The following is a 17,468-nucleotide window of genomic DNA, read 5'->3' as shown; positions in this document are numbered from 1 at the left end:
GGCATGAACTCAGTCAAGACAAAGAAGGCCCGCTCACCTGTGACGTAATACGACACGTTCGTGCCTTTTTGAAGTATTTCATATTAAACCTACTAGTTGATAGTAACTTTGCAACGTGTGTCTGTTAATAGAATTATTTGATACAAGTGGTTGGGTTTGAGGAGTGAGGTGGGGAATAGCGAATGAAGCTAAGTTTAAAACTGCTTTAAAAAAACGTTTGAGTTTAGCTTTTACCTGCAGATGCATGTAAGTGTTCTTGCATGCAACAATATTTACCCTTCTGCCCTTACTTTAGATGTGCCTGCTGTGCCGGGAGCTAAACACGCTGCCAGTGAAGGTGTTTTACTGAAAGCATGCGAAACTGAAGAGCGTATGACACAATGGTGTGTTTTAAAATCAGTAAACAATCAGCTAATTTGCCTAGACTAAAAAAAACTCTGCTGAGAAGTTCTGGGGCAACAATGTAAGTAAGAACAGATTAGGATCAGCGTGTCCGCTGCTGTTGACGCTTGCACGTTTGTCATCACCAAAAATCAGAATGCAAGTCATACGAAAGGGGTCTTTTTTTCTTTTCTTTTTTTTTAGCATTAAATATATATAGAAAATATACACGCAGTTCAAAGGGCTTTGATGGCATGGTCGTTTAACAAAAAATACTATCAAAGCATCAGAATTTACAGTATTAATAATGTGCTTATAAACCGTTAAAGGTGGTATATGTTACAATAGATCACACCTCTGTGAATGAATGCTTGTTCTGTGTGCACTCGTCCTTTATTGCACTTTGGGTTGTGTATATTGGACATATTGGTGCTGATCTTCTATGTCTCATTATTAATTTTGAAATTTCTTACATTTCTTTGAAATGAGGGATGTTCCCGTTTTTTTTTTTTTTTCTCTCGATTGAATCTCTTACACGGTATAAGGAAGTGATACTTCAGTATTGCAGTAATCAGGTTCTGAAAACACATTTTTGAGTCAGTGAGAAACCTATTAAATCTGGGAAATTTGTTTTAAAAACAAAAGCGAAAATAGGGACGTTTTTGACCTCGCTGTGCAATTCTGTAAATACTTTAAACCCCAGTTTTGCCCTGGAGGTTGTACGAGCTGCTGTTTCTCCCCCGCAGTCGTGCAGTTGGCAATTACCTCGCACCCCTATCAGATAAAATATTAGCTGCTCATTCAATTCTTATCAGACAGTAGTGCAGTTTGAACCATAACAGACACATTAATGTTCATCAGGTAGGTGTAAATGTGCGTGCACAGGGCACTGGGAAAAATCTGCACGTAATGTGACATGTTTGGTGTTCACAAGTCATTTGAGGACATCATATACAAATTTACATTTGATCAAACCTTTCAGATTTTTCTAAAGAAGTTTATTTAGATTTTGCAGGAATTAACTTTGCATATGATTCTAATGATTTGACTGTACTTTAACATCATGTCATAGAATCAGTCATCCTTAACATATTATTACAATGAGGTAAGCGGGCTAAAGTGTGACATTTAGACGTCAGTATTCAAGCTCTCATGGGGGAACAGTATCAGCTGGCTTCTAAAGGTTACAGTCTTAAATATATATATTATCCAGACAGAGGCTGATAATAACAACATGTTTGCAGAGTCCATAATAGTAACCTGTAGCCTCTAATTTGTAACCAGTGAACTCTCTCTAACTGGTTTCTCCAGATGGCATAAGAACTAACTTCCAGTTAAAACTGTAGGTATCCACCCAGTCCAGCTCATTGATAAGGATCGTATCAGCCTTAATGTCCACAAGTGTGTTCAGAGGAGGGAGGATTAGAGGAATGTGCTTCAAAAAAGGAGGGAGAGGACTATTGACTCAGCAGCTGAGAGCAAACAGAGCAGTTAAGTAGGCATGTTAGAGGCAGAGAGAGACAGATTGATCTCTGCACATGGAAACAAATCCTTTGAGACTGTTAAAGTGAGGTTAGGCTTTGGTGATCTCACTGATCGCTTACAGTAAGTTCCATTATCAAAAAATGTGATGAGTGTGCGTGATGTCGCCTGATGCTGAAGGGTTTGAAAGTATGACGTGGCGTCTGTTTTCATTAGCATGTGACATGTAATGTTAATACACACTCCTCCAGACTTGCCAATTTACCAAAAAAAATAAAGTTTTCTCTACTGAAGCCACTTTTAAAAAGTCTTAAAGAATCTTTTAATTATATATTTGTTTGTTGCCAGATGGAATAAAAGCAAATGAAATCATATTCCACTTCCACCAGGAGATCCTGCTCTAAGTTTTTGATCTTCAGTTCTTAGTTGTGCTTGAAATGCTGCTGGATTGATTCTTTTTCTGTCTTGTCTTGATATTGGTTACACCAAAGCCAGATGTGTTGTGGTGAGATTTTTATTGTAAGCGGGGTGGTCTGAACTGATTTTTTTTTCCTCCCGCTTGCCTGGATTTTAAGGCAGAAAACATATTTGTCCAAGGCCTGAGAAAGTTTGAAGTACATGGAGTTGAGTATGTGAGAGAAAGCTTTTCCCCGCCAACCTCTGCGGTCGCTGTGCTCATTGAAATAGCTTAGTCCACTTAGTCCACTGTGTCAATCAGGTTATGTATATACAGACATAAAACCATTGACTGGCAGGGGTTTGTGTGTGTTCCTGTAAGTCAGATGGTGGTCTGATTGTGTAACTATGGTGATACGGCTTTTGATGTGATTTACACATGACTATCTTCCATGCAAATATATTCAAACCACTGTATATGTGAATGTGGCCGCAAGTTCATCCACAGGGATATTATCATCCTGCAGAGCTATTTATTTTAAGTTAAATAAGTACAAAAAACATGTATATATACTACCTTTTTAAGTTACAAATGCTACCCAAATTCCAGTTGAGTCTACAGCTGGTCTAATTTGGAGACGGATAATCAGAAGACGCGCGAGTCCTGCTGATGATGCATGACTGTAAAAGTTCACTGATGTACTGTAGGAGGGGACTTCACCAGGCAGTGACCTAAAGGTGACTACCAGAATTTTAAATATAACAGGGAGCCAGTGCAGTGATTCTAGCAGAGGTGTGAAGTGAGAGTGCTTGGAGGATCTGTTAAGGAACCTTGCAGTAGCTTATTGGACAATCTGCCATAAACTGCTGTGTGGCAGCAGTGCTAATCTCCATGCCCACCGTGCTGCCCTTAGTTAAAATCAAGCATATACATGTAAGTCTCAGGCTCATTAAAAGTTTCAAGTCTATAGTTTAGAAGCCATGACCTCCAATGCACATTTTCCTTTAGTTTTCATTCTAGGACGAGGAACCACCACCAGGTTTTGGTCAGCACATCAGTGACCTGTACGTTGTATATGGATGGAAGAAATCGCTAATGTGATCAGGAATGCATACGGAGCTCCAAAAGTGATCACCAAGACCTTAAACTGAAGTCTGGACTTCATGGGGAGCCAGTGCATAGACGGTGATCCAAAGATGACATACTGAGGCCAATGTCCAGTGAATTACAATAGTCCAGTCTGGAGGAAATGAAGGCATTAATAATAATTTCTAATTCTGATTTGAATACCGCCTGACTGAGGCATGCAGGGTTGAAAAAAGAAATGCAGATTTAAGAGCCTAGTCATATGTAGCACCTAAATTTCTGACATTGTGTTGAACCACTGTTGAATCAAAGCTTTCGGGAGCAAAATAAGCAAGAACTTCTGTTTTCTGAGTATGAGTAGTGGTTAAATTTTGCTGACGTTTCACCTGGTTTGTAGACGACCCCGGGGGCTTTTTTGAAACCAAACCTACAAAAAAAGAAATACATTTTTCAAGCCCCACAGGCCAGCTGAAACTAGCGAGCCGAGCTGTGGGACACTCGGCGCTATTTGTCTTTGCAGTCCAAAATAGGGAGAAGGCGCCGGGCTTTGCTTGCATGGTTCCGTTTATGATTTATGGCGCTGCAGTGAGAGTGTGAGAAGTAGAGCAGAGCTGCCTGTCTGAACAGACTGGGCTATCGGTTCCATATCTTGGCTACATGACAGCCCGCCTGTGGCTGTAAGGCCACGCAGATGACAGCTACGCTTAGGCCAGGTGGCTGTCTATTTTACACCGACTACCACAGAAAACCAGAGGTGCAGTGTTCATTTACGTGCTTCGTCATGTTCATGTTTGCACATATCTGTTTGTGCGCCTGTCTAAACTTAGCGACTCACCCTCCCCCCAACCTTTGCCTGCCAGCTGGGCTGTTGTCTGGCAGGAACCTACAGCAGCAGAGTTCAGCTCACTACCGTGTGCTCGCTCTCTAACATCTGCTGCTTTGAACAGACCCGAACCTCTCTGCCCGGCTGCAGCGTCGGCCATCTCTGAGAGGGGTTAAAAGACAAATGGGTTGAAAACCACAGGTGACGAAGAGCTCCTTAGCTGTAAGTGTCAAACTCTTGAAAACTTATAGCTCCAGCAATTAGGATTAACCAAGGAGCAATGGTTACAGCTGAGTAAATGGGAGCCTTTAACAAAGGTGCAGACTGTACTGTTGTCGACACAGGGAAATGATAGATGAGAGCAAAATGAGCTGGTAATGAGAGGGAGCGAGAGGTAGCAGAGGGGAAACATTTCTTTTTTTTCTTTTTTTTCTTTTTGTAATGGTGTTTTAAGATGCCTTTGAAATTTTGCCAACCCAAAGCCTAGGTAGGGAATTATAATTTGTAATGAACAAAACCATAACCAAACCAAAAAAACAAAATTGATCAAGTTGATGCACACATAGCCCCCCCCCCCCCCCTTCCCAGATCGGAACCCAAGAGGAAAAATCATTAAAAAAAGGGATTGTGTAGTGACAGGGTAGAAATGTAAAAATGATAAATACAACATGAGCAGAATAAAAAGACTAAAAAAAACCCAGTCCTTTTTCAGGCGTGGAAGAAACTTCCTCTGACTACTTCATTCATTTCAGCATTTAAAAAAAAAGGAAAAAGAACTGCAGCTAAGATTATAATAAAGGCTCAGATTTTCCATTCCCGTGTGTGGCAGCAGTTTTGTGTGTGGCTGTTTGGCTTGGCTGGTAAGTGGAAAAAATGGCAGCTGGTGCGGTGCTTTCTGGGCTAGACTCTCAATCCAACCTCTTGCTTTTCTAGGAGGAGTAAAGAAAGGGAGATGCAGAGCCGGATACAGAGTCACAACTTATTGGTGCAGTGCTTGGAAAGTGTCAGAGTGAACTTGTTTTTGCATAAAGTGGTCATGCATTGCTGCACATGTGGCATCCTCACAAGGAGGCACGGAGTGAACCATTCTGCAAAGTGGGATACTTAACCCACCGTGTTCATATCTACTTTGTGCGTTTTGTTTTTAGGTCCACAGGTTTTGCTGTTGATTCGACACATAGTGTAACCTCCACTGCCGCCGTCCCCGCTTCCTCCCATCGTACGCCTGTTTCCATAACCCGCTCCGTCAGCAACACCACGACTGTCGTCACCAGTCTTTTTATGAACCCGAGTCCTCAGTTTTCATAGTGTGGAAACTCTCCCGATCCAGGACTCTCACTGTATTTGTTTTCAGCGCTCACGCTCGCTTCGTGCATTAAGTGATTTACTTCAGATTCATATGAGTTTTAATTCTGGAGATTCACACTGTAGAGAAAGCTTTAAAAAGAAAAAAAAGGGTATTTGACTGTTTTTGTGCCAGCTGTGTCAAGCCCTCCTCTCCGACTGGGCTTTGTTTCTGAAAATAGTTTCTTTTGTTAAGTCGAGGAGAGGCTGAGCCGTGAGCAGAAAGAGGGGATTTGAGATCTAATTGGAGCAAGTGTGCTTGAAACCTCGCACCAATTCTGGCAGTGATAAGGGCGCACCGCACAGTGCAGCCTGGGATTATAGGGGAGCTTCTGCATTGTATGAATCATGATCCATCCTGCCTGGAGTCTGGTATCATAACCACGGGATTACAGTTGACCTTACAGGCACTCAGGTTTAAACCATCAGAGCTTTAGCAACATTAACTCCTTGAGCCTTCAAATTTGTTCTAAGGAGATTGCGCAGCTATGTAAACATTTGTCAACGGATGAGGTTTTGTTAGTTTCTCCGCTTTGGGTGTTTGATTTGATTCCAAGTGTTGATGTTTTATCGAGAATAATCGTGTGTCTTTCTCCAGTATCTTACAATGAGAGCCGTTATAGCTGACATATGTCTGAATCATAACCAGCAGCGTAATTTTTGTATTGTAAAATCAAGGTACTTGAAAAATGAATTGGATCATCTGTTTTTAGTTAAGACACATGAAGTTTTTGGTGAATCCCTTATGTTGGATATTACTGATCTGCTGAAATGGAACTAGTAGACCTACTTGTCACAAGCTGGCTTTAAGACATAAAAGATTGAAGTTTTGTCTTTACATAACAGACAACTTGGCATCTTAAGGGACTTAGTTTCTAGCACCTTGTCAAAGAAACCCATTTGTTCACGTCTTTAGTTAAATCTATAAAAAATGCCAAAGATAACAGTTTGACAGGCATAGTGTAGTAATTTTGCACCAACAAGGGGATTCCCCATGCTAAGATAGCCAAAAAAAAACTTGGCGTGTCTTAGCGTGGTGTCCCTATTTACAAAAAGAATTTTGAAGAAACTGGACAAGTGAAGGACAAAAGAAGGAGTGTTAGGCTTAAAAAAACATCTACAGCAGATGAACAGCATCTGAAAGTTGTGTCTTTTGAAAGGAGGAGGGAAAAAGTCCAGCAAAAACATGACACGGGACCTCTGAGAGGCATTTGGCCTGTGAGTTGATCCATCTACTGTTCACTGAAGCCTCAGAATCTGTCCTAGAGGAAGGGTGGCTGTCAGAAGCCATTCTTTAGGAAGGGAAATGGGGGGAGGAAAAAGCTGAGATATCCAAATTACACAAGAACAGGACTGACAGTGAATGGGAGCTGCTCTTTTGGTGCAAGTAGGAAGTTTCTGACAGTGAAAAAAACAAAAGGCAATAAATTACTGCACTTATTTCCCATTTTCCTGGCAAAATATAGAGAAATGATGGGTAGCTTAAGGCTTTTGGATAGCACGGTAGCTTACAGGAGAGCACTCGTATCAAACAACCATCTCATGCAGCTCCTGACAATTCTGCTAAGCCCTGTTTGAAGTGCTTTTGTTCGTTACTGTCACTGAAATGGAGTACTTCCATTTGAATACTAGACTTGACCCGTTTCAAGTGTTGAAACATGTAAAAAAAAAAATTATATAAAATTCCTCTCCCCACTAACGTCTTTGTGCTCCTAGTTTCTAACTGTTATGTCTTATCTGGGTGCAGTGTTGACACAGAGTCTTGGGGAGTTCTGTGTAATGTAAATGCTCAGGGCTGGATTTGAATGCACAAAGTTAGCTAAGCTGTTTGTTCTTGCAGCTTGAATGGAAGCGTTGTATCGTCTACACCATCCTCTCTGTGTCGGTGACAGACGCGACCGGCATACTGTACATTCTGGCGGAGGCGAGGGTGGGCTGGTGGCTGATTGAATCCTTTACAGAGGCAGCCGCTGCTGGAAGCAAAGACCTGCTTCCCCCTGAAAAGTGACATTTAGCGAAAGAATCTTAACCTCACAAAAATGTTTGGAATAGTTTACTTACCCCCACACGGTCACACCAGCTACTTTGCATGTTATCAGTTTTTTTTTTTTTTTCAGCTTTAGGCATATAAAACACGCCTCATCAGGAAAGAGTCTGAAGCTTCTTTTTTTTTTTCCTTTCCTATATTGCCTGCATTTTCTTTGCCGTGTGGGAGTGAATGCATATAATGGATTCTGTGTTAATGGGCCATCTGTTGATAAGAAAGGAGAAACGCGGTGGGTTGGACACAGGGCCTCTGCAGAGTCCTGCAACAACTTGCTTTTGTATGACTGGCTCCAGTTCTGTCGCAGCTTGTTCATGTGTGAGACATACTTTATTCAGCCGCATGTCAAAATGTTAATTTCCTGTCTGGGTTACAAATACCTACTGTTACTGTACTGTGTGGTTTAAATAGCCTCAAAAGATTTGAGCAGATAGTCGGGGACTATCTATGTCGGCGTTACACATAAGAACAAGCTGGTTTCACTTATTCTCTACAGCTCTACAGCAATGTAATGAAATAATCAAGCAACATCTTCATTAACATCAAACAGCTCTTTTGACATCTGGGAGGATCTAACTAATCCTTCTCAGACTAGTTTCAGTCTGCCAATAGGGAGATGTGCACTATCTGTTGAACCAAGTCTATTCAGTGCTGAGGCTTTCTGCCAGAAGGTGGCAGCAGCAGCACTGTAGATGCCTGATTGAAACATGTCTGTGCACACCCACTTACACAAGCAGGTCAAGTGCAGAGTGCCGTGCATCAGTGATTAGCTCTGTGGGTCAGCTCTGTTTGTCCTATTGTTAGTTTAAAAGTGATACAGCTGCTCATTTCTGCAGCCAGTTGGAGAGCTTGCATCATCAAAGAGTGGATTTTTAGTATCTTTGAAAAACAGCTTTTTCTCCTCTTGATTGATTCTCAATAAGTGCTTTGAAGACATGCAAAGTGTCAAATAAAATATGGAAAATGGACTTCACATAACAGCTGTGCATTAAAATCATTCCTCTGAACATCTAATACTAATTCTAGTGTTTAGGTGGACCTGTTCAGCTGCTTTTAAACACAAATATTAAATCAGCCAGTCACACAAAAAGCAACTTGATGAATTTAGACATGTAGACGTGGGCAAGGTGGTCGGTCACGTAAATATAGTGAGAAGGTGGACATTATGGAACATGAATGAATGGGAATATTAGACAACACATGTATATTCATAGCATCGTTTTGATTAAAAAAGTGATTTGAGCCTGTCACGTAATTCAGATGGTGTATAATCCACAGGAACTCGGATGGTTTCCGTGTTTTCCAGCGTCTTATTCTGACTACATCAGGCAGGTTTGAATGAAAGATTGCAGTCTCAGCTGGGGATGAGTTAATGGATGTTTCCGCTGAGATGGCGTTGTCTTAATCAAAGATGGGGTCATCAGGCTACACTGTAGGAGCCTCCAGGGAGGCCAGGACAGAGGTCAGAAGTCACTGATGAGGTTTGCACCGCTGCCCTGTGGTGTCATGTGGGAGGACACGGCAAAAACAGCAAAGCTACAAGCCATGAGGGATATAGCTTTAAAGGGTTGCACGCGAAAACCGATTAATTGGTAAGGAAAAGCCAATATTATTAGAACAATTGCTGTGGGCTGATCCCAGTTGCATGGAAAAAAAGAACAGTTGCCGTTGCATGAATCTTTTGCATATTAAACAAGATTTTTTTCAAAAGGGAGCTTTTTTAAATAGTTTTGAATGTTCAATTGAATTCGGTTTTATTAATATATTCCCAAATCACAGCAGCAGTTGCCTTAAGGTGCTTTATATTGTAAGGTGAAGGCCCTACAATATTACAGAGAAAACGCCAAAATTCAAACAACCCTCGTTGATAAAGCACTTGGCGACTGAGGGAAGGAAAAACTTAAACAGGAAGAAACTCCGGCAGAAGCTCAGGGAGGGGCAGCCATCTGCTGCGACCATTGATTTAAAATTGAGAGATTGTTGTTTTTTGTTTTTGTTGTTCAGGCACATCATAACCACCACATCCTGAGTTCAGATGAATGCAGTGTATGTGGATACTGAGAGCATGGAGAGAGATTGCCAGTAATCGCATTACTTTTGTCTCTCTGGGAGTCCACAGGCTAAAACTGCAAAGCGGAGATCGCATCCTCAGACATGCGGATGACTTCTATCTATCTGTCTGGGTCTATTGATGACCTGGTTTACACTAATCAATACAATCATGAATGAATCAAGGGCATTTAGTTTCATGGCTGTGAGTAGTACTAGTAGTAGTAGAAGATTCACAGTGTCCAGTGTAATAAGGCTGTTTGTAAATAAATGCGAGGTGTCCAGATAAGCTTTACAACAGAAAACTAACCCAGCGCATTTATCATTACGGAGTTTCGATGGATTTAACTGAATCTTCCGGTGACCCAGGGACTACATTTTGCTGAGCTGTAAGCCTTTGTCTCTGGGATTCTACCAGCATTCAGTAAGACAGAAGAAAATCTAACAGCTCTTCCACAAAGTTTACACTTCTCTGAATTTAATTCAGCTTCTTATCTTACCTTGTAAAATCTACCAAACGCTATCCATTATATATAAAAATACTTTTTTGTACTTTTCCCTTCCTTACAGATAAATGGGGAAAAATCCTTTCAGTAGAACTTATGTATAACACTTTAAAAAAATATTTTGAAGTGGAGGAAGACTTCAAAGAAATCTGCTATCATCTGGGTGGGTTCATCTGCAATAGCAAAAATATTCCCAAATTAATATGCAGGGCACATTATTATGCATTTATAGGTATTAGGCGTAACCGAGGAAGTCATTATCAAGCAGGGGTGAGGTGGGTATTGAGGCTTGGCTTGTAGCTAGCGCCTCAGGGCTGTATGTCCTAACATACATACTCCTGCTGTACGTACACACACGCACGCTCAGCAGCATGACAGCAGTGCTTACTGCAGCAGTTTGTTGTGCTCACTAACCCAGTTAACTGTGATTTGAAGTCAATACAGTTCCACTTTCTCACCGCTGTGATCTAGGCTTTTCCTTGTCTGCTGTCCGCTCACTGTCTCTCAGTAAATGGAGGTTTCAACTCTCCCTGTAAATGGCTTTCCAGGTCAAGCCCTCTGTCCATCAGAATTTACCTCTCAGATGGAGATAACTGTGTTTTTCCTCAGGGGAGATAGTGAATGCCAGGTTTTGACCCATGAGTATTTAAGCACAGTTAATCAACCAGTGATAGCCAAACTGGCAAACATGCAACTGATGGGTCTACCTTTTTTTTTTTTTTTTAAACCAAAATTTAAAATATATATCATATTTAATGGATGGGTGTTGCAGAACTGGGCAACTATTATTTGAAGGTCATTTGGCTGGAGGATGTATTCTGCCAGGTTCGTCTGTCTGATGTTGCTAAAACCGTCCTGAGAGCAGCAGTCGACATGATTTGATGACATCATATTATGGATCAAATGCAGGTACCCGATTTAAGCCCTGGGATTGCCCCAGGTTAGGCAGGGGTTTCCTAACAACCTTGAGACATTTCCAGATGTCAGGCTCAAAACATTCACACAGTAAGCAGTAGAGGAAGCAGACTGTATTATATTTATTTCAGACATTACTGGTGACAAGTTATTGAATGGGTTTTACTGCAATATTTCAGAACGTGCATGGGACAAAGCTTGCAGACAAGGATTCACCTGATACAGTTTATCACATTATCAGAGCATCTCAGAGCCCCCCCCCCCCCCCCCCCCCCCCCTCTTGTTTCAGCCTTCCTCTGCTGGTCTTTTCCTTTTGTCTGGCTCCCCTTCTCTCCCTCCCTCTCTCCTTTTGTTCGCTTTCTCTCTCCTCTTCCATCTCTTTCACCCAGACCTTCCTTCCTTCCTGTGATAGACTGAGCTAACAACACATCAGCAGTGTTTTGGTCCATCGCATTGAAGCCTCCCCATTCCCCAGTGTTGTTTCGTGCTTCCGCTGGCTCCCACTGCTTGACTCAATTTACCGGCACACACCAGAGACTACAGTATTCTTTCAAAAGAACTATACTCTTTTCTCTTTTGGTCTCTGTCTCTGTTGTGTTGCTACTATGATGCTTCAGCATTGTCTGTTAATCTGCTCACAAAACTGTAATGTTCAGTCTGCTCAGACTTACCGTGTCATCACTATTTGATGTAACATAAACACCTTTCAGTGTTCATCGTGTGATTTTTACATTGTAAAATATAATATCTGCATTTGTTTTGGAGAGGATTTACTTTAAGATGCATGCATAAAAGTTTTGCTTCACACTACATCGCTGACTGGAGAGAAAAAAAACAGGAGTGAGACAACACAGTGCATTAGTTTTTTGTTCTCTGTTGACCTGTTAGATTATTACTGTAGATTAGATTGTGGCTTTGAAGCTGTCCCAGTTTTTTGTTTTTTTGTTCTTTGTGTGAGTATCCTCACTGAACTGCAGCTGTGTTTTAGCTTTGCCCTGAGGTGGCAGTGAGCTATCATTTTACACTGTTTTTGTGTGGCCTAATGTTTAGTGGTGAAATTTAGAGGTGCTTGTACACAAAGTCCTTGTAGAAGCATTCATGCAGTTAGGAATTGTCTTGGTACTGGCGACTACCAATGACTCAGGAGGCATTTGGGATTTAGGGCTAGCAAGACCAACCAAATGATTGGGATAAAACCTTTTTTTCATTTAATGTCACGTGGACATAAAATCTGCAGTCAAACCTGATAAAAATGAGTAAAAAGCTTCCTTTCTTCCACTGTATGGCTGGAGTTTTTCCTTCCCACTGTCACCATAGGGGACGTCTGGTTGTTGGGGTATTATTGTAGGGCCTTTACCTTAAAATACAAAGTGTCTTGAGGTGAGTGTTGGGATTTGCCGCTATATAAATACAATAGAATTGAAATGAACAGAATTCAACTGAGTGTGGAAATGTTGCCAAAAATAAGCTTTAGGCATTTTCCCCCTGTACTTCTACTTCTACTAATAAAGTTGTACAACATTACAGGTTTATTCAAAGCCTCAGTCCAAACATCATCAACATCTCTGCTTATTTTGCTCATCCGCCCAGAGCAGCAAGCAAATTCCATGCTAATTAATGTTTTGGATAAAAGTAAGTCAGGAAGCGCAATAAGTACACTTATGTGCATTTTTTTTACTATTTACAAGCCTGTATGTTTGTCAGAATACAGCTGAAATCTTACTCACCTCTGCCGTTGCATAACTCTTCCATAGATTTCTATTCAGGGTTCTAAATAGAAGTATATCTATATCTAGTAGGCAGATATTGTTGTTAGAAAGGCTGTTTCCAGTTGTTTTCAAGCTTTGTTCCAACATCAGGGTGACAGCAGGGTAGTCCTCTAGTCTAAGTGTAGACATTTAGGCAAAGTGTATTTTCACACAAGTCAACGTGCTGATTGACAATGTCTGTGTGTATCTAACCAGAAAACTGACCCACAGAAGCTGCTCCTACACACACACACACACACACACACACACACACACACACACACACACACACACACACACACACACTCTTAATGTTTTGTCAGCTGGTCTGATGGAGTTCTATTTTTAGGCTGTGGTAAGATATATCTGGGTGTCTCAGTGCTGTCATGTGCAAACACAAGTATTACGCCTGTCTGTTTGGTTGCAGAGTGTCAGTTTGACGGACAGCGTTTGGCGTAGTTCAAGTGGCTTCTGTCAAATCACAGCACTAGATGTGATTTACACCGTTTATACTCACTCTAAACAATGAGCTAATCTTTTAAAAAGCTTTCGATTCTCAAGCATCGTCCCTGCAGTTTGCAGTTTACACAGACTTGTTCTTTAATACACTGTAAATCGTTTGAAAATACAGTATAAACTTTTTTGTCACTAGATCGCATGTGCCACGTCATAGTCTGCAGAAATAGTTTTTAACTCTTGTGTATGTGGAAATGTGAGATAATCCTCAGTTATGGTTTCATTTCCATCTTCCAGGACCTGCATACCATCTACTGCCACCTCTACCACATGGATGTTCTCTCACACCTTAGAGAACACCAGCTAAGGTGAGCCACTTCCATTTTACCTCCAAACTTAAATAACATCAAGTTTCACTCAACGCTGACAGGTGAGGAGCCAATCCCAGTTTCAGAATATAACATTACCTTAATAGTAGGCTTTAGCCCTACGTTTTACGTCAGTTGCATTGAATTGTTATATTAAGCACACCTTACCCAAACAGGTTTTTACACATTGTTTCTGCAAATGTCTTTTTTTCCCCAAGATGGGTTTTCCCCATCCTGGCCACTGTTCATACCAACTTCAAGTCAAGCTTCCTTTACTGATACCAAACAAGCTTAAATGTTATTCTTGCCAGTTTGATACAGGTTCAGCAGGAAGTGCATTGAAAAGTGATTCTGATTCCTCAACTCCTTAACCTAATTCACGATGGTCCTTTGAAGAGGAAGACATCCACGTACCCACACGATCGGCCCATGTAATGTAAAAGGCACTAGATCTTTGTTAATTGACAGAAATTGAGCAGTTGATCCTGATAAATGTCTGTTATGCTAAAGTAAATGAAAATCCCAAACTTTAAGAAAAAAAAAGATTAAAAATAATTTCATTTCCCTTCTAGGGATTTTAGGTTGGCTGTGGTTAAAACCACTTTCTGGGGCAGCTTGTAAGTGTGTGAGTTTCAGGGACATGCAGAGACTCACATAGCCATCTAAGAGACTATCCAGTTTTCAAGATAAGGCATTTGTGACTTGAATGTATAAACACCAAGTTTCACTGACCAGGTGCAAAGTTTGTGCTTTAGAGAAGCGGGTCACCTTAACATTTTACGCTGGCGGCCAGTAGTAATTGTGCCTGAAATCTGGGAACTTGTTGCTGCCTGAGAAATACGTGTGGATGCAATGATGGATTGGAAGAGTTAGAAAAGGGTAAGATGAGGTTTTAAATGGAGAAAATGTTTACACCTGTTTCTTTCTTTCTCTCTCAGGTCGATGTGCACGTCTGCCAGGTATGAAAAACATGAGGCTAACCACGTCCTGTTCTAGTAAGTACATGTTCTCGCTCTTAGCAGGAAATGCTGTTATTTACCTCTCCATCTTTGCTCTCACGTGACTATCAAGAGCTATGATCTGCTGAGTTCATGCACTTTTCTATGTGATTGTCTTCTACTGTGTTTCACATTTATAGAATCCTTAACATTTACACATCATGGCTCCCCAGAAAAAGGGGTTTCAGTGTAAAGATGCTGGTGGTGGTAGGCAGTGTTTGCACATCTCAGTTTCAAGGTTTTGGTTCAACTGCTGACAACCACTGGCCTAGAATAACAGTTCCTTTAAACAGGTGCACTGGGGCCCATTAGCACAGCACATAAACATTATATGAACAAAAAGCTAAATGCTTCTCCTCCTTTTTTCTAGTTTTTTATTATCCAGATTTAAAATCGCTGACAGCCTGCCCTCTTTCATTTTTTAAACATTTTTTATTTCCTGTCATGGCGTTGTGTAGAAATAAATACTGAAATGGTTGAGGCTGATGGTTAATACAGCTTGAGCATCATATACAAGGTGGATTTATGGGAAAGCTGGAGAAGTAGGAGGAGAGAAAACAAATGAGATGAACAAGAGGCTCGTGAAAGCAGAGGTAACAGGATGATTAAATGAGGACAGAGTTCACAGCGTAATGAACAGAGGTGATGAGAAGAGGAGGGAGTAGCAAAGAGTAAACAAAAAGCTTTAAGGAGCTATATTAAAATTTGAGGAGTGCATGCCGAGAAGGCAAGAAAACAAGAGGTAAATATGCTAAAGAGGAGGAAGGAGGAAGGGATAGCAATGTCAAGAGGGAAGGGAGATGACAAATGAATTGAAGGCAGGAGTGAATGAGCGCAAAGCAGTAGAGGAATGTAGAGGAAGTGTGAAAGATGGAGGGAGGACAGAGACAAATGAAAGGATGAGGGCTAACCTTCACCTGTTATTAATGTATTATCATGCTCACCGGAATCACATTAAGCACCCTGTGGTTTCATTTAGCATCAAACAAGTACACATAACACTCTCTCTCTCTGATACACTCCATTGCCTCTCTACCAGAGGCTTGTCGTAAGTGCCTTAACCCAGACCATGTCCAATTAGTCTTCTGTTACACACACACACACACACACACACACACACACACACACACACACACACACACACACAAATGCACTAAAAAGGTTGCAGATGAAAGCAATCAAGGTCTCTGCAATGAAACCGCAATAAAAGTTACTAATGCTAACCTCTATTAAACCCAACAATGCAAAAATGAATCTCCTCTGTCTGCTTTTTAAACATAATTATTTTTAGGATACCTGCTTTCTTGTGCCACACTCAATGAAAATTGATTGAAAAATACCAAAAGCATCAAATGAACGACCTGCGGAGGAATGGATATGATGCAGATGAGATTAAGGCTGCACCAAATGATTCTTTTTGTCCAATTTGCCGATTGTCTCTCGAATTAAATCAACAGGGCCAGAAAATTATTAAAAATGCTCGAGGTTTCTTCAGGGGACAAAACTCAATTTACCATGAAATAAAGCAAACAATTTGAACCACTGTTGTTTTCTAAGCTTCTGTGTCACACTCTCTCCTTGTTTTTTTTTTTTTTTTTTTTTTTTTACCGCATTGGCCATTCTTCCTTCCTCTGTAGTACAAAGAGATCCGTTCCAGTTACACAAAATGGATCAAATGTACCACCTCCAATAGCATGTCCTAGCATTTGTTAAGCCTTGTTCCCAAGACTGTGTTTGCAACAAATGTGAAGGCTTTGAACCACTTTCAGGCCGAATGAGCACGCATTCACTACAGAAATTACTACTTTAATACAATATTTATCTTTCAGGGTAACCTTCACTTGAATACATCATGTGAAGGCTATCCTGAAATCATGTTTCTCCCATCAGATCTCCCAAAGCTTGTGTTGGGGAAATAGTCAGGCTCATGAAGACGATTAGCTGCACATACATAAAAAGAAAACACATAAAGACAGATCCATAATAATAATTTTCAGGCCCTGTGCGGATTCAAGTGAAAGTTGAATCCAAGGTTGTTCAGAAAGACTAATGCAACAGTTACAGTAGGGGAAACGGTGGCATGGCCAGAATTATTGCAAATGCGTTCAATTAACTTGCAGTCTTGTTACTTTTGAAATGGTTGCTTCAAAGACAGGGAGCAGGTCTCTGACAGCCAATCGCTGTCTTCAAAGTGTTTTTGAAGACAACAAGATGGCCCTAAAACTGCAACAAAACCGAGTTATTGGTTTATCAATATAACATTGAATGGAGTCAAGTTGGCAATTGGATGCAGTCTGTTTCTGATAATATGAGAATGTGAGAAATGCTAATGTCTACATAAACTGAAATTTGCATTAAACAGAAATTCACAGTAACTACTGAAATTTAGAGTCAACCCAAAACCTCATACATATGAAACAGAGCTGTAGTGACGTAGTTGCTGCAGGGTGGGGATTTCACTGCAAAATTGCTTGGCAACCTTCACTTTTACATATTAATATAACTAGAATACAATCAGTTGGCAACCAGTTGCGTCGAGTCTCCTATTGCAAACACACACATTGCAGATGTGCAATTATTTTTAACCTCTGTGCAGACTGACTGACCCACAATAGCTACAATGTGTTGGCAGTCTGTCTGCGTTTATAAATTAAGCAGCATTTATTTGCAAACTTCAGCAACCTGTCTGAGACTGATTGTAGCCAGTCAAAGTCTGGTCACAGTTGTTTGGAGACAAGTTGCCTTCCACCAAGGGATCTGTGTAATCTGCTTCAAACTGAAAGTGATCACACATTGGTTGAGGGTGTTGCTCATATCTAAATTCACTTGGTTCAGACAGAAGCTGACATGATAAATGTGGCTAATTAATGC

The 17,468-nt window shown here is 40.9% G+C and overlaps 1 protein-coding gene across 1 annotated transcript in view; it reads left to right on the top strand.

Annotated features, from left to right (window-relative positions):
• Positions 1-17,468, top strand: part of rapgef6 (Rap guanine nucleotide exchange factor (GEF) 6) — a 140,092-nt gene that overhangs the window by 20,680 nt on the left and 101,944 nt on the right. Inside the window, exons 2-3 of the mRNA XM_063487014.1 lie at positions 13,529-13,599; positions 14,538-14,594. Of these exons, the coding sequence (XP_063343084.1) occupies positions 13,529-13,599; positions 14,538-14,594 (128 nt within the window). The remainder of the gene's footprint in view (positions 1-13,528; positions 13,600-14,537; positions 14,595-17,468) is intronic.

This window comes from Pelmatolapia mariae, linkage group LG10_11 (genome assembly GCF_036321145.2).
Source record: "Pelmatolapia mariae isolate MD_Pm_ZW linkage group LG10_11, Pm_UMD_F_2, whole genome shotgun sequence".
Lineage (NCBI taxonomy): Eukaryota > Metazoa > Chordata > Actinopteri > Cichliformes > Cichlidae > Pelmatolapia > Pelmatolapia mariae.
Note: the sequence above shows the minus strand (reverse complement) of the source record. Positions and strands in the feature narration are given on the sequence as shown.